This window comes from Centruroides sculpturatus, unplaced genomic scaffold, assembly GCF_000671375.1.
Source record: "Centruroides sculpturatus isolate CEXI.00-Female unplaced genomic scaffold, Cexi_2.0 scaffold690, whole genome shotgun sequence".
Taxonomy (NCBI): Eukaryota; Metazoa; Arthropoda; class Arachnida; order Scorpiones; family Buthidae; genus Centruroides; species Centruroides sculpturatus.
The window spans coordinates 204,660-223,389 of NW_019385045.1; the positions used below are offsets into that span (position 1 = coordinate 204,660).

The 18,730-nt window shown below is 29.1% G+C and overlaps 2 protein-coding genes across 3 annotated transcripts in view; one reads left to right on the plus strand and one right to left on the minus strand.

The window, feature by feature from the left end:
- Positions 1 to 1,351, minus strand: LOC111633853 (nucleosome assembly protein 1-like 1). The gene has a single exon (XM_023378487.1). The coding sequence runs from the start codon at positions 1,047 to 1,049 to the stop codon at positions 111 to 113; it is 939 nt and encodes a 312-aa protein (XP_023234255.1). The 5' UTR covers positions 1,050 to 1,351; the 3' UTR covers positions 1 to 110.
- Positions 1,352 to 10,416: 9,065 nt separating this feature from the next.
- The window catches only part of LOC111633856 (ADP-ribosylation factor 6), a 35,966-nt gene continuing 27,652 nt past the window's right edge, over positions 10,417 to 18,730 (plus strand). Inside the window, exons 1-2 of one of the 2 annotated variants that reach the window (XM_023378493.1) lie at positions 10,443 to 10,567; positions 13,859 to 13,901. The gene's annotated coding sequence lies outside the window, so the exon portion shown is untranslated. Of the gene's footprint in view, positions 10,568 to 13,858; positions 13,902 to 18,730 lie in introns of both variants that reach the window. The other variant, XM_023378492.1, reaches the window with a different exon arrangement.

Genomic DNA, 18,730 nt, shown 5'->3' on the forward strand with positions numbered 1-18,730 from the left:
ATTTTTAAATATATTTTATTTGCAATTTCTGATATAATTTTAATTAATTTCAATATTTAAAATTTTACTCAAATTTTAATTTTGCTTCTTATTTATTGAAATAATAAATTTTACTCTTCAGAACTGTCTTCCGATTCAAGAGAAGACCAGTCACTTTCGGGTTCTACATCTTTGATGTAATAAAGTACAGCTCTTGGTATAATTCTTTCTTTGAAATATTTCCCGATTTCAAAGTCATAAGTTAGAAATTCCCTGATTTCATGATCGTTGCTTTCTTCAATATGGCCGAAGATGCCGAAGAAGTTGAAAAATGATTGCTTCTCTGTCGCTGTTTCGTCAGTAACGTTTTCTCCATCATTTTCCTTACAGACGGGTTTTATTGTTTTATTGAAATTTTCATTCCACTCAATGATACAGCCTGTACATTTTACGATTTCGGGACCTTCGAAATAATAAGGGTAAGTGGGATTCAAACAGCATTTCACTTCGTACTCTTTCGTTAAAATTGTGTTTCTGAAATACTTATTCGGTTTAAAATGAAATTCCAGAACGAAATCTCTGCAGTTAGCTGCTTTGTATTTTAAACAGATATCTTTCAGATACATTAAGACATCTTTATCATCTTCTTCTATCATACTTTTTATACCCGAATTTAAAAGAACTTTAAGCCAAAAATCCGGAATTCCTTGAACAGTTGCTTCTTCTGGATCTTCATTTTCAGTGCATTTTACATTTTTGTTCAACACATTCGTATTGCTATTAACAATTTCCTTTCTCATTTTAAAGAGCGGATCTGTAATGCCAGCATATTTTAGATCCAAGTCATGAGATTCATCAAAGTATTTCACTTCTTGGTGAAAGTATTCCAGTTGTAACTTTCGAAGCTCTTCGATTCTTTCCATGACTTCCATATTGACATTTGTAAGCTTAGGGAACAAGATGCCATTTTCTATCAAAGCTTCCGCATCTCCTAACGGTTCAGTTTTCTTTTCAGAAAGATGCTTTTTCAAATTATCCCAATCTTCAATTTTTAACGTTGATTGATCCATTTTTTTTTTGGATACAAATTAACCTGAAAAATGTTCTTTCGACTTGATGCAGGAAAGCGATTATTGTAAAGTATTATAATTGTTAATGTAGTATATTTAAGTAATTGTTACTTTAATAATTATGTTAAAATGAAGTATAAAAATACTTAAAAAATATAGAAAATTCTACGCGGGTTAGTGGTTAGCCAATGGGCTAGTCACATAGAGTTTTCTTCACGTTTTTAACACTTAAACAGGACCAGTTTCTCATAAAAGACCTCCCGGGAGGCATTCCTTCTAGGCGGATCGGCTGTGTCACATTGTCTATACGAGGAAAACCATGAGCATACAAAATAAATGCCTAAGTAAACTGGAAGATTAAATGTGGTTAATGATTTGATATTGATAATTTTAATAATGTTTAAATAATAAAACTAAAACTATTAGTCAAGAAAATTTATGATGGTGATAAATAATAATGACTTTGGAAACTGGATGGCCGAGCAGTCAAGGTGGTGACCTACTGGGATCGAATCCGGACTGGTCGAAAAAATTCCCAGGAATTTTTCGGGGGGTGATCCGACTGGACCACCCAGCCGCCCCATTATGGGCCTAGTCGAACCCATAACGGGCTTGCTAAAGAGGCTCTTTTAGTTCTCACTAGGTGGAAAAAGCAAAATACGATTTACATTTACATTATTGTTTAAATTAAACTCTACATATTGCATACAATTATTCGTTATTGTTATCTTAAACAACTAACCTGGACAAGTGTCAGTGAATACTTATGAAACGATCTTTTCCATAAATATTAAATACATAACCCTTTGGCATCTGTAAAAAACTATATACAGTAGTTTATAGAATTTTCCATTGCAAGGTTATCAACAAATCATGTCTTTCAACTTCAGACTAACTAGTGTGTAGATTTCATTATATATATATAAATGAGAATGTTTGTTTGTTCTCTATACACTCCCAGGCCGTTTGACCAATTGCTACGAAACTCAGCAGTTACTTTTACATACCCCTAACTTAGATCATGTCGTACATCCTACCCCAAAATATCTATTGGATTTCTGTAAATCAATTAAATTCTATCTACATTCAATTTGCTGATTTACACATAATGCCATCTATTGGTCTTCACATCCTGTCTTTCTTCCGTAACCTCAGGAACAAAACAATCTATGGGCCGAGAAGCATTAAAAAGTCGATTCTACCCGTAAAGACTGTTTTGTTCCTGAGGCTATGGAAGAAAGACGGGATAGGAAGACTTGTTGTTTCTTCAGAATTGTGAATATTTTGAAATAAATTATAAGTTCTATTGGAGGATCTTGGGAGACACGGTTTAACACGTCTAGAATAAAGTTTCTAATTCGTTTTAAATGGAAAAATAAATCATTCTCAAGAGGGATGTTAAGTCACTCAATAGATCTCATTATCTTTTTCGTATATTTCAGAGCTTATACATAATAAGAACTCTCTTCCTAGTTCTTATCACGTATGAGTTTTTATCTGTAAAATTCAGACACCTTAATTTAAGAAAAGTTTAATTTTATTAAAATATTGGTAGATAAAAGGGTGTTTACTGTACTTCGAGTCTATTGTTTTTTCGGTTTGAATAATCATCATAAAATCGAAATTTTTATTCACGAAACACGAGAATACATATTACTGTTAACACGAATGTATATGCAAGGAATGTTTCGCGATTCAGCGACGGAGAGGCGGAAAAATCAAGAAATTCACTGAAAAATCCATTGAATTTCGTGGCGATGCCACAATAAAACTCCGACAATTCGTTGAGAGCGGTCGATTTATTGTTATTGCGAACGGTTGGATTTTTGGTTCGTGCGATTTAAAGTCATTGATTTCAAGCGTTTTTCTGAGTTTTTCATCATTTGCAGTGATTTTATCGGTAAGTTCAGACTACGAACTTTATAAATTTGGGTATTTTTGATTATTGTTAAGCCGAATATCACAATTAGTGGCAATGATTTTCCGACAAACAAAGCGCCATTTAGATAACAATTGATCGGTTGGTCACGGAGACGACGAATGGGGTCTTTCCACTTATTTTAGAAGATATTTTTCACCTTTTTTATTGTTAATTTTCGTTCAGACCAAATTCAATCGAATTGTTAAAGCAAAATGGGCATTAATAAATACATTAAATTGTTATTTCTCGCTATGGTTTATATACACATTATATCTCATATGAAATTCACACAGCTATACTCTATACTTTGATTAATGAGAATTTCTTTATTTTCACAAATATTTTGTGTTCTAGCAATCGATAATTTGTATAAACCGATTTTTTAAATTATATATCGAACATTAAAATCTTTAGAAAGATTAAAATTACCATACGTAATAATTAAAGATTAGACCATAATATTCATTTCTCACTTTGAAAATTTCATTATAATTAAAAACGATCGTTTTCTATCATAAATCTTGATTGCATTTGAACATAATAAATTATATATTTCTTACTTATAATTTAGATGAAATTAAGACAATAGGAATATTTCTTAATTAATGCAAGTTCTGTTTTCACAACATTCGCTCATTTTTCTTTGCAGAATGGATAATTTCAAAGAATTGAAGAAGTGGCACACCTCGGACCATGCCCAGAGTCGGTAGATTAACTGGTCTTTCGACTAATAGTTCAAACTTAGCTAGAGACAATATTTGCCGCTAGTCGGCGCCACTGTTAGCAGGAGATNATGAAATTGAACTCGAAGGTTATATATCTTTCAATAAAAAGAAAACATTCGACCTCACAGGGATTCGATCTAGCGGTCTTGTAGTGATTGCAGTGCCCCTGGTGGTAACATTTGTCTCTAGTTGATTCTAGCAACGAGCGAAGATAGGAAGTCGAAAGACCAGTTAATCTACCGACTCTGACCATGCCGAACCAGAGGATGGCTCCTGGTCTTCGCCTCGTGTAATACGGGTGCTTCCGAAAGATGCGGAGGAGGAGTCGCATACACCCGACGTCAAACGGGTGGTCGTCGTAACTCCGGACGACAGCACCTCGTCTCTAGTCCATTATCTGCAGCTGCGATATCCGGAAGTTCCGGAATGGACAGTGGAGACACTGTTACGTGAGACGGGACTGGACAGAAAGGAATCCGAAGTAATGATGGAAGAATCCGTGGTGAAGCGCAAAAGGCCTTGGTGGAAAAGGTTGTTTTTCTTCTGGTAAAAATAACACTCTTTCTGCCGAGCCTTCTTGCGCGGATTTCGACTTGTGATACAGCCACCCGGAAGTTACCTTTCACCCGGCTACGACTTAATCAACCGGACTTGACTTTCCATCTCAATTTACGGACGGATTCTTCGACAACATTCGAGATTCGTTCTTCCACTTAGGTTAAAGTGCACAGAACAACGACAATGGCAACGAAACATTAAGCAGTGTTCTCGTGTTTGATAAAAGACTGTTACACTGTTAGACTGTTGTTTAAACGACTATAACTGACCAAAGCAACTTATAATATTTTGACCGGTGTTCTACTAGTAAAACATTTCACCACGGCAGGAAACCAACGTTGAACTTTAACCAAAAACACAGATTGTAATCAATATATATCAAAAGCAGAATTATAATTACTTCAACAGTTAAAATTTTACATGGAATTTTCACCATTGTATATAAATTTCTATACTTAATAAAACTTATTAAATTTCAAATTAACTGTTTTAAGTTTCGATATTTATTTAGATTAATTAAGTTAATACAGTAATAATTAGGGTTTCTCATTTCCCGGTCTTTTGCTTGTCCCGGGATCCCGGGATAAAAGTGAACTGTTTCCCGGGATCCCGGGAAATCCCGGGATAGAATTAATTATTTCTAAGGTATACAAAATATCTTGAAATCAAATGATATAATTATTTTCCATTTTTTAAAGTAATTTTAAAGTTCTGTAACCTCCAAAATCATATTAATAATGCTGTGTAAGGTCTATATGCCTATAATAAAAATTACCTTTAAATAACGTAGAAATTTTCACAAATAGAAAAAAATTAATTAAAGTTTGCTGGAAACTGCATACAACAAAAAAAAAAAAAATGTTTTGAATTGAGTTAAAAATTAAAAAAATGAACTTCTAATTTAGAAGGTAATTTTCGTTTTTTAAATAAAATATAATACAAAATATTGCAAACTTTTATAAGATTTTAAAAAGCAAAGATGGTCAATACTCCGATAACTCACTCTAATTCTTATTTTAGTAATGAAAAGTCTTGCCACCGAGAATGCCCTTTCCGATTCAATTGATGTGATTGGAATAGTGTTTAATGCATTTAAGAGAAGACAGATATTATGTGTTTTTTCACCTGTAGCCTGGAAGATTTCGAGTTCGTTTTCGAGGTTGTAATACTTCTTTTGCTCTCTAGTATTCTTCATTTGTCTACTTCGACTGCTTTAATAGAAACATCAAGCTTATAGCCCAATAATTCGTCAGTTAGTTTGTCTTTGATCATCAGGTTTATGAAGAAAAACTTCGTACTTACAGACATCGTACAACATGGTGTTACGCGTTATCGAAGCTATTGGGCATGGTTAAAAATTAAGACAGCATAAGCACAATTATTCCAGATATTACAGGTTCCAACAAGTAAAGAATTTTGAGAGTCATGACACAAATAAGCTATGTATTGATTATTGACCATTTGTGACATGCTATAATGAGCAAAAACTTAAGAAACTAATAAGTAGGTTTAAAATTGATAAATACAAATGTATTCTGACAGTTTATGAGTTAATTATGCTTTCTATTTGCAAAATTCCTCAACCTTAACACAAAATAAGAAAAAAAGTGAATTTTTAAGAAATTTGCGGGATTTCCCGGGATAAGAAAAATTTCCCGGGATATTTCCCGGGTTAAAAAAAACCGGGATCCCGGAATCCCGTTTGAGAAACCCTAGTAATAATGTTTTTAACAGTTATGACGAATGACGAAAGAGGAAAAAATGTACACGATTCATAATGAATGAAAAAAAAAATTCAAATTTAACCAACTAAAGATGGAAAAACTTGACTGAGCTTCAGTAATTTAAACAGCAATCGACGTATATATTAGCGGGGATTGCTACTTATATGTATTAACCTATAACCAGATGGTCAAGTGTCACGTTGCTGTATACCAATAAACCGATTTAATACAAAAAAACTGGTCGGTGACACAACCGACATTTTTACCATTATGCAAATTGACACGATATCATTTTCGCGATAGTCTCAGATAGTACCTGTACGTTGCTAAAGAATTTAATGTTGTGATGTATTAGACATATTGAACATTATAAGGTTACCGATACTCCGCCAATAGCCAGCGATCAGAAGCTTAACCGATGACCCCAAGTACCCATCAAGGAGTATAGTGTCTCCTCCAAATCAAGAGAGAGATCTTCAGGTAAATACCACGCGCGAACGTTTGTAAACTCTCTCTCTCGCTTAAACCTCATATGTGTAAATAGTTTATGTAATCTATAAACGGGTATTATTTTTCGTAATCGAGTCGTAAAGTACACTTCTTTCGCCCAATCTGTCTCCATCCAGAATCCGAGCGCCTCTCACCACGTGGTGCCGAAGCAATAGGGAACGCTTCAGCATTGTCACAATTTCGATAATGTATACCAGTCGACCCCCCTATAAGATATAGATACGTTCCAATTTATTAGGAATCCGATTTCTTACAAGTCGTTCCAATCACAGGCCGACACGTGTCAAGTTTACGGACTACGGCTGATTGAAAGGTTTTCTTCCATAAAATTAATCGATTCTACACTAATCCGACTAAACATTTCCAAAATACGTATATTTTTTCGTAGTTTTATAGGAATCGTAATTATAGGGACCGTAATTATAGGGGGTCGACTGTATACTGAAGTTATTGTTTACTTTATTTTACAAGACACGATAATTCAGAAAGTATCCGTAAAACTTTTAAAATTTTCTGATAAAAAGATGTTTCATAAATTATGTAAGTGAATAGTACTTTGTAATTAGGTATCGTTTTTATATAATGGGTGCTCTCTTGTGTATCCTTCGATAAATTGTCTATTGTGCGTGACAGCAAATGCTATATGGGATTTGAGTGTGCAATCTGAAGTGGAGATAACTACTGAACTCTGACAGTCAATCTCAGAAACTCTGCTGACTGACGGGCTGGCCAGGTGAAATTTTTCACAGATTTTCATATGTCTAACAGCAAAGCAAAGGAGGCACGTTTGTACACTTTAGTCTTCAGATTTATCTTCTATCGAGCATTTCTGGGACGCCATTTTTGGTCACTTCAAGTAACATTTGCAATATCTGTAAAAAAATCTGCCACAGGGTAGCATACAGTCGTCACGTGCACTCCCTCTATAAGCAGGATAACGAGGGACAGGGCCCGACATACTTCGGATAGACTATCCATGACAAATTCCAATGATTGTTCAATTGGATTTGATCTCAGATTTCTTAGTGAGGCAATTAACACTTCAACAGTCTGGGGCCTCTGCTGTCATCAATCTAAATTAATGTAGGTACAGTATTTAAATCAATCTTGAATTGGAGAAATATGAACGTTTTCATTTGAAACTATTCGAGTCTGTTTTAAGTGCTGAATTCAACTGAAACTCTAAATTGTTATTTAAACTAATTGCCGATTGCAGAGACAGAGTTAATGTTAAACGACGTTTAACAGCTGAACGGCGTCTAGACGTTGGCTAACTGAACTGCGGTTTAAAATGCGCTGCAAAGACGACGATCCTCTAATTTAGAACGCCGTCTAAACGAACCACGGCAAAACGTTGGTTATTACTTTCTATGCTGTTACTTCCTTTCAAGAATCGTTTAATCAATCAGATCATTCGTTTATGACATCACAAAAATGACGACGAATAACGTGTTCAAATCGTGTCGGAATTTTTCCGAAGAAAAAAGTGTCCTCGCAGAAATTGTAAAAAATTATCCTGCAGTAGAGAAGAAAAATTACAACAATTGTATTCTGGGGATGAAAAAAATCGCATGAGAATGAATATTCTTCGTCGTTTCTTTATCGGTCTGTTGGCAGCAAGACCTTATTCTTATTCGTTAAACAAGGTCTTATTCTTATTATAAACGTCTCTATCTCTACACAAAAACTTTTAAAATTTTTTTAATGGTAGTTTGATAGATAGCTGCATACAGTAGAGACATGAACTCGGATAAGATCACCGGCTACCCTCTTGAAGGTTACGGTGGCATAAAATCGTAATGCAATCAACAACTGCTGTTCAGTAGTTAATGGCAATCCTCTTCCATCAAGATGCTTAATTTTGTCGCTAATAAGATTTAAGATACGAACGAATCCAGATTTAGAAAATTTATACCGAATTTGAAATTTCATTTTCGGAATAGATTTTTAAAGGATTATTCCGATCTCGTATTATCCTTTCTCTGTAATTGTCGAGATGAATAATTTTCTTGATTCGTCCCGTTTACAATATTAATTAAATGAACAATATCCATTATAACATAAACTTTGCGACCAACAAATGAATAGGGCAACTACTCAAATAAAATGGTGTCTAAACCTGTTATCGAGGGAGTCTAGAAAGTAGGTCAAATAACTTGTTTCTAATCGCTGTTTAAACTGTGGCAGGAGAGAAACGCCGTCTTTGCAATGAAATTTTTCTGAACCGCGGTCAAAGTGTTTTCAATAGGAATCGTCCATAAGTTACATAACGCTATTTTTATACTTTTCAATTACCATCCAACCCTCTGTAACACTCCATAATGCCTTCTCACATACAATCTTCAAAATTACGTATACCTTGTAACCAGAAGAGAAATTAACTATAAAAAAATACTTGATATTATCAATTGACTTGATGATCGAAGGCTGGGTAGGAGATGCTTTGCTATTCGCCCAGTGAAGTGTCGGATCATCTAGTAATAATAATTTTATATATTCTTGAAAGTATCTTTTTAAGATGTCCTTACACACGGTTGTAACATTAAGCATGCGCTTAATCTTAATCTTGTTAGTATTTTGTAACTAAGTAACTAAAATATAATACATAAAGTGGCTATGATCTTAGATACAGCGCTCTTGGTGGCAACGACGAGTACTATCGACCGCCATTTTACTTTAGGTCAAAATATTGAAGTCTATACCACGTGTTGGCAGGATTTCCACTTTAGAATCTATTTTTCTTATCTAAATCTGGATTGTTTTGTTTTCCCCTAGATTTGAGATTTATACAATTAGATAAGTGATATAAATCTAGATTGTTTTATCTCAAATTTAGTTATTTTCTAGAATTTATTTAATCGTTATGAAGAAGGTATGATCTGAGTTTAAAGTAATATGTGTAGTACTTAACTCTCAATATAACAATATTTTTATAATTTAAGTACAAGCCAGGTCATGAAGGGTTTTACTCTCAGTCATATGATCGTTTATTTGTAGGGTACTGAGGTATGCCATACTCTTTTTCACTGACAATAATAAGGTATAATTATTCATTATTATTTAGGAAGACATTGTTTAGATTAATTAACACGATATTTATATCTATTTATCTTTATGAGACAGAAAGAAAAGTTATTCAATACAGGACTTAGACTTGAGGCCCTAAACTGTAACGTATAACCAGCCCTTCCCCTTTACCAAATGTTTATACGTGTAGAAATCTGAGGCCTTCTAAGCAGCAGTTTATTTAACTTATATACAAATACGGTTCATAATATTGCAAGATATATCAGAAATAAGTAATGCCAAGATAATTAAAACTATTTAGTGATAGATATCTGTTAAGAATTTTGCTTTATCAAAAGAAAAGCTTTTATTGTATCAAATACTGTCAAATCAAGAGTTAATTATCTATAAATCAAAGGTCAAAAGTAGATTAGAATTTAGGAAATGTAATGATGATACAGAATTTTTATTTTACATTAATTTTCTAAGTGTTAAAAGTGATACAGACATACAATATGATATCTAATTATGCTATATAGAGACTCATATGAGACCCTTCATATGATACTTTATGTATATAAAAGGATTGATTAATTTTCTTTTGATATAAAGAAATTATTATTATTATTTTTTTCCAATAAAATAGTTTTGAAACTCAAAAATAATTGAAATTTCCTCCATTTTGAGATCATTCTTTTTTTTAATATAAACGGAAATACGTCATAGTTGATATATACTTCCCGGGAAAAAAATGTATATAACGGAATTTATATATTTTAAGGAAATAATTAAAAATTTTTATTTTACATATAAAAATAATAACGATGCCGATATATTTTGAAAGAAAATACGTTGCTTATTACAAAAAAGATAAAAAAAAAAAACAAATATAATTATAATTCCTAAACTCGATGGCAGAGCACGTGACTTGATGCGGAATTACTTCCGTTGTTATGACAACGAGGTGATTGAAAGGAAGAAGGAATGGAAGAAATACGTTAAGGTTGGGTGTGTACCGGAAAGTTGAAAAAAAAACTTATAAAGAAAGGAGTACAAAGCGGAATAAGTTGTTCTGTAAGTTAATAAACAAATCCGATCATGTTTAATGCATAAAATAGAAATTAATTTGTACATTTAAGCGGAAAATGATGATTTTTTCTTAACCCTAACATTAGGTTTAAATTACATTTAATATTTACCGCGAAATTCTGTTATATCCTGTATAAAGTGTGGAAGTTTGTATACATTAATTTCCATTTAGGGTGAAAAGTAAGGTGTTAGAGGAGTTACCTTAAATGTAGCTTACAAGCCTTGCTTTGTAGGTTAACCTGTTCTGTATTTTTTTTTATCTGTTTAGGAAGCATGAGGTTGAGATTTATGCCTATAAAGTGTTTTTAATAGATAATTAAGCTATATTAATGAATTTCATTATTACTTGATTAATAGAATTCCTGTAAAGTAATGCTGGCTGTCGACAAATGTGTTGGAATTTAGTTAAGAAGCATTCTTTTAGTTTTAGAATATTTGGTATGTTCCATAATTGGCTCTTATATATTCGAGTTTAGTTATTTTATATTCTTCTTTGTTTTAACTTTTTCCCATGTTTATATTGGGTCGTCATTCCCACTTTTCTCTATCCAGGACATCCTCTCTCCTCCATCCTTCTCCTAAATCCTCTTCGTCTTGGCTTTGGTCTTCCCTATTTCCTCCTTCCTGTTGCTTCCAACTTTCTGACCTTGCTTCTCTCGTGCCCAAATCGTCTTAATTTACTTTCCTGCAACTTCTTACTTACGGGACCCACCCTTGACTGTTCCTCTTATGTAATCATTCCTAATTCTGTCCTCTGTCCTACCTCAATCTGTCTTGACATTCTTGTCTCTACTGTCTGTTCTACTTCTTTTCCTGGGCTACAAGAGCCCAGGAAAAGAAGACAGAGACTTGTAATTACCACTCTCTTAGGGTGCAACTATGCAGATGTGAGCAAGTGAGAATATATGGCGAGAAGAGGCAAGACGCAATAAATATCAAACCCTGTCAGATATGTGTAAGAACCAGAAATTTGCTCTCGCCAGCAATATTTCTCACTTCTTGCTTGTGCATGGTTTTCCTTTGCAAGAACTATTCCACTCGCAATCTCTCGCTCACTACTAAATTCGCGTCTGCATAGTCACACTCTTATCATTGCAAGTTTTACCATAGTTTTGTGTAATCTTCCTTTCATTTTGCAATAATTGTTTTGTATTAAGTGTTTAAAAATTAATTTTTAACTCATTCATAATGTTATGAATTTATTCACGATAGTGATATCAAAAATCATCCATGATTTCTGATATTAGTAGCTGGTAAATATCATTGAGAATTTGATAAGATAGTATTGAAATGAATTTGACATGCTTTTAGTTATATGCTTTTGATCATAAGTTTTTAAAATTTATTATAGTTTTTATGACTGTTTTCTACATAGTCTAGACACAAGAATGTGAAATTTATTTTAATCAATATTACATTTAGATATATTATTTTGTATTGTATTTCTTCTGGTTTAGTATTTTATTTAAAAATATAATATATAAACTAGGTAGAAAATCTTGTCAATTATCTTGTCATATTTACAATAATTATAAACAATATATCAAACTTTTGATATTCAATCCTAGTTTAGTATTGATGATTATGTATGATAATTTTGAAATAAAGTATAGATTTCCAGTGAATCAATGGCTTTTATACAGACACTAACATAATGCTGTAGAATCTAACTGTACCCGAAGTCATTTTAGATAGCTGGATGTTTAATAATTCACTTGTTTAATTCTATTTTCTTGAATAAATTTCTTTCTATTGAATTTTTAATGAGTAAAATTCAAAATAGAGTATAATTTAGTAAAAAAATTGCATTTTCTTATATGTTATCTAATTATTGGTGTTAAGAAGCCTTTGGAGTATTGTATTATAGAATTTCTGAATTTTTAATAGATATTGTGTATAATTTGAAATTTTAATATGAAAAAATGAAGTTAATATGATACAATTTATTTTAAATTATGAAATCTTCGATATCAATTTCAGTGAGTCATATTGGCAATATAAAATTAAGCATTAAAATCTATACATTGTTTTTGAAGCTAGAAAAACCTTTGGAAATTCTTTTATAGCAGTAAGTACTAGAAGATAAATTGGTTCATTTTATGTAGTTTTTATCATACACTATATCCTTAAAACATTCATGGTTGAAGTGAGGATATAATGACATTGAGGATGTTATTAGATGGATCTCAGGCTATTACAATAGAAATTACTAATTCTTTTTAGGTCAATATATAGTTCTTAGTGTTCAAAGTTATCTTGTAATTAAATTTTAAAAATTTAAATAGTAATCTATAAAATTATATATAATAAATAAATTTTTGGAATTATTATATTTCTTATTATGATTTTTCTGTTACATTCAAAAATTGTTAAATTAATATCACTCAATTATGAATTAAACTATATAAAATTTTAATTTTTTAATAAGATTTGTTTAACTTTCATACTTTTTTTTAATGAAAAAGATACATCTGTATTATATATTTAATTGATAAATTTTTTATAAAATTTTTATTTTAACAATAATTTCAAATGAAAAATTCACACAAAAAACAGTTGTCATCATGAATAATATATTATAAATATCATGAAATTGAAATAAGAGAAGAATATAAATAAAAAATTGGAAATATTTTTTCTGACTTATCATATAAATTTTAAATTCTAAAAATGGGATTGACTTTAAATATGTTATATAAAAAATTATAAACGTATATTAATCATAACAAAATATTTATATAGTAAACTCTCAGTTTAACAGACTAATTAGGAGAAAAGTGTGTTTGCCATTGCTGAAAATCCACTAAATCAAATCTGTTTATAAACATATTAGGTTCGTAATAAATACTTTATATGTGTAAAATGTGTTAAAATGTTGTTTTAAGTATGAATAAAATAATAATATAATGAACAGTGAGTAATTTATACTTACTGACTCATTATTTCAACCTTCTAGATGCTCTGTTCATTAATAAGAAAAAAGGTATTAAACTTTTCCTATAAGACAGGAATTTCTTGTCCATTAAATTAAAGTCTGTGGAATCAGGATCTGTTAAATTGAGGTTTACTGTAATTACTTACAAACTTTTTAATATGATTAATCAAAAATCGATAAAATTTTAGTAAAAATTTTTGCAGTTAAATGTTCTTTCTGAAACATTAATTATGTACAGATTGATGTCTTTTATTATTTATTTATTTTTTACATTTTATGTTTGAGCAGTTCAGTATGCATTACTTATTTGTATGTGTAATTATTTTTTGTTTACTTTTCAGAAATGCATGAGTAATTAGTTTTATTTTTGCTATTAGATCTGCTGTAAGTCCAATTCTTTTTGTTCTAATTTTAAGTCTAGGGAATATAATATATAATATAATAACAAATTTATCAAATGTTTCATTTATAAAACTACTAATTATAAGTTGTGTATATATTGATATATATATATATTTACATTTTAAACTTTTCTGGTACATGTAATTGTTTATGTATTTCTAAAGAAGTAATATTAAAAATTTTATCTTTTCAATGGCATTTTTTAATATAATTATTTTATGACCATATCACTATTTGGTATTTGTAGCAAAATTTACTAAGAAAGCAAAATCAATTCAATTCTATTGATCCATTTTTAATCAAATTCAATAAGACAAATATGTCTCAGTAGAAATTAATTTCAATTAGGTATAATTTGCAAGAACAATGATATCCTTGTATTCTATTTATTTAGCCACTTAAATTTCTTCACAAATTAAGTACAATTTCATTAAGTATCATAACATAAAAATTCCTTTAATAACATATCCAGACAGTTTTAATACTAATTAATCTAATAAAATGTTTAATGAATACTTTAAATGTAGGTTCTGTTGATTTTTTTTTTAATGGAATTGTTAAGTCTTTAACAAAGCTTATATATATATTTTATATAGAATTTTTTGCAGAAAATCAATATGAATTTTTTCCGAGAAAATTTTTATCGTCTTATGGAAAAAAAAAATGCTCCATCTATAGTTTCTCGTATCTGAAATATATTTTTAACACATTCAAAATTAGTTAACTTGAAACAAAAACAACATTCTTATAAAATGTATATATAAAATTTTGACAATGTTTTCTATAAAATTAAAGCAATTTTAAACAGATACATATTTTTAATTATATATAATCCCATTGGATTTAAAGCAAGCCTATCACACAAAATAATCATCAGTACAAATGATACCTTATTATTAATTACAAAGTTAATTTCCACTAATTAAAATTTTATATCCTTTAGCAAATTGAATTAATTTTATACATTTTTACAAATATGTAATTATATGTATGTGAAAAATTAAGACGTTTTTAATGTTATAATGAAATTAAGTTGTTAAATGATTGCTTGATTTCAAAAATGGTATATCATGTATCATGTTAACCTTACGATAGCAAATTTATCCATAATAAATGATTAGCAAAAATAAGAATGATTGCAAATAGATATTTAATAAAAATAAGAATCAATTGTAAATAGATATTTTATGTAAGAGCAACTTATAAAATTGCTCTTATATAAAATATCTCTTTGCAATGATTTTCTTAATTTAATGATTTCTATAATTTTTAAAATAATTTCTTTGAAAGAAGATTTTAAATAAAGCTTTACAATTCTTGAAAATTTCTAGAAAAAAAAAGTACATGTTTTTTTTTAGTAAATTTTAAAAGAAAGTATTTCAGTAGTTCTGGAAATTATTTGTGTGAATGTTAGAAATATTTGTCATTATAGATTGCAAACGTATGTTTCAATTCCTGTTATTTGTTAACCTCATTATTTATTTAGTCTTACTTAATCCATTTTTAAATTAGTTATATAAATTTCAGTAAATTGTAATTATATTAAACAGTTTAATTTCTCAAATTTTTAAGCAAATTTTTGATTTGTCTTGTCTGTTTTTCTGATTGTTCAAATTTTGTTTGTTTTATACATTGTTTTAATATAAAATGTACCTCACTAAATTAAACTAATTGGTGCCTGAATCTGTTCAGATCAGCAAGTATTATGACTTAATCCAAATGTATTTTTTTTAAATGTTAATATGGTGTTTTGCAATAAACTGTAGTTAGATGAGTCTATTGTATTGTCAGGATAACTGACGCTTCTCACTTTCTTGAAAGTTGACAAATTCAGTTTATATTTGGATGTTTTCAACCTGTCTTCTTAAGTATATGATTGTGTAGGAACAAATAGGCTGGAGACTAGCCTTGGTTTTATATTCTACTAATAAATTTTTAGTTTATTTTGAGGTTTTATATGCACTGCCTATTCTGGTCAGCATGAGGAAGCACAAGAGCCATAATTTGTATGGAAGGGAAAGAGTGATTTAGATGTTTACTTTTTTCCTTCTTTTTGGATTAACTTGGATTTTGAATTATCTTGGTTTGTATTAGTGAGGTCCTACTGTATTTGTTAAGATTTTTTTTTTAAGTAACATTGAGAATTTATATTTGAATCATAAATTGAAATATATATTTCTATATTAACAAAACAATCAAAAAAGTTATTATTATTATTATTATTTTTTGCAGTAATATTAATTTAGTAAGATTAATTAATTAATTAATTAATTAAAAAAATTAAATTTATAGGCCTATTTGAGTTTAAAACATAAAACATAACTTATTTTAAAAATATTTAAAAGTATTTTTTAGCATTGTTCCTACAAATCTTCAAAACCAACTTGCGATGTTTTTTAAAATTTTTGCCTTGGAATTTTCTTTCTGATATTGAAGTGATGGTGTTAATTTTATATATCATTTGTATGTGAATATTGGCATATAGCCATAATCTGACTTTTAATAGCTTAAATAAGATTGTATATTTGAATTTATTGTATTATACTACTGATGAAAATAGCAATTATTTGATTGATTAATACATTTTAAAGAAGTGATGATAACTTTGATTAAATAAAATTATTGCCTAATAAATCTTCTTAATAGCTATTCATAATACCAATATGTACAGTACATATTGTTTTAATAAAATCTCAGTGAGCTTTCCAATTGAAAACTGTGGTGTGATAAATCCTTAAAATTTATAGCAAATTCAAAATAGCTATTAAGAAGATTAATTAAAATATAGGACAAAAAGCAAATAATTATAATTATTGCCTAATATTGTCAAAATTCTTATAGCAGCTGCAGCAACAGTATGGAAGAAGGCAATACAACCTGACAGGTGAGGTACCCCAGGAACACTCTTTTATGACAAATTTGCCCCATTTAGACATTATATATATGAAAGAACTTGAAGCTTCATTCAGCCAGCCTATTGGTTAGTAGAAACACAGGATTGTTATTTTACCCAGTGTTGTCATTTTATCCATTTGACCACTAATGGGTATTCAAATAGTTAAATATATCTTTAAGATAGCAGCTGTTCTGTCTAATTCAAGTCAAATTCCAAGATTTAATTAAAAAGTAACTTAATTTTAGTCTGAAAATAATCTAGCTTTTAAAGGTTTAACTTATATTAGATAATTATTATGCTTTACAAATAAAAATTGTAATATTAATGATTATGTTAATTCTTGAACTCTTTAAAATTTGGTTGAAGTGTAACAAGAATCGGATAAACATTGTTAAATGATTAATTTTAAACATTTTGAATTATTAATTCAAAATGTTTAAAAAAATTGCTTGAAAGAACATCTCAGGTTTCTAAGTTTTTTTTATAATTTCCATTTAATTCTCTTTATAACTTATTTTATATTAATTTATAGCTTATTCATATAAATTAATGATTGAATTTTATCAGATTTGTTATAAAAACAATACAGTAATTTATAAATTTATCTTATATAAGATTGTTTATATCTGTGTAATAATTATAATTAGGCCTATTGTATTATATTAATTCTGGCAACAGTACAAGTAGTTCTTAAATATGTAAATCATTCAACTTTCTAAGCAACATCTGAATTTTTTTATAACTTATATCTTTTTTTTTATTTTGAATATTTTTCTTGGCATTATAATTTTTAATTCATAACTTTTTAAACATATTTATATGTTTGCATGAGTTAAATTGCCATTTCTGCTTTTAACGAATTTTGAAAGAATATAATTGTATTGTAGTACTATATAAGTATTATATATTATATATATAAATATTTTTTTTTTAAATACAAATTCCAGCCTATAGTTGAAATTTCAACTGTTGTGATTTTCTGATAATCTTCTATAATTGATTAAAAATAATCTGAAAATAACTGAATTATAATAAGTTGATAATTATTAATCTGTGTAATATTTTATGTTTTCAAATCTGTTGTTAAAATTTGATTCCAAAAATATTGTTTCTGCCATTTACTAAAGATCTATTTTTGCTTAACCATTGTGGAATTTGTATTATTAGCTGAAGAAGAATGCTTTCTAATGTGATGAGATTCTTGTAAATAAAGGGACAACAAATAAATTTGGTCACAACTTAACTTTCCTGCATATTATATTTTTTCATATACAGTATAAATCTGTATATATTGAGTTCTTACATAAAGATGTAAAAATATTTGAATTCTTAAGTTATATTTGAGATAAAAGGAAAAATGAATGAATATTTTATGTTCATAAATATCAATCACATCATCCTAATTTTTCATTTTGAAAGAAATTTGAAATTAATGTTGAAAAAATGTATAAATCTCATTACCTTTGAGAATAAAATCATCGTACATTATTGTTACAATGTTGATGGATGTCAAAAATATAATATAATTTTAACAATCACAATGTTTTTTATTTTTATCCTTATTATCTAGTTTTTCTACTTGCAAATTATTTTCACATTGAATTTCCATTCAATTTACTAGCTTATTTCTATGTCCACTCTTTTATTATTCATTGTTTTTCTAATGCTATCTATCCATCCTTATTGAAGTCATTACTTGGAAATTGTTTTCTGATCTGTAATTACCCATTTCACATATACATATATATGTACACACTTAAGTTATCATAGATTTTAGACTATATCAATAGTGTAATTAAGTTTTTTTTCTATTCATTTCTTTTTAATGTCATTGAATATCTGTTTTTATTTCTGTTATTTCTATTTTTTTATCCTTGCCATTCTTCTAAAGATTTAATGCCCATCACTTTCAGTT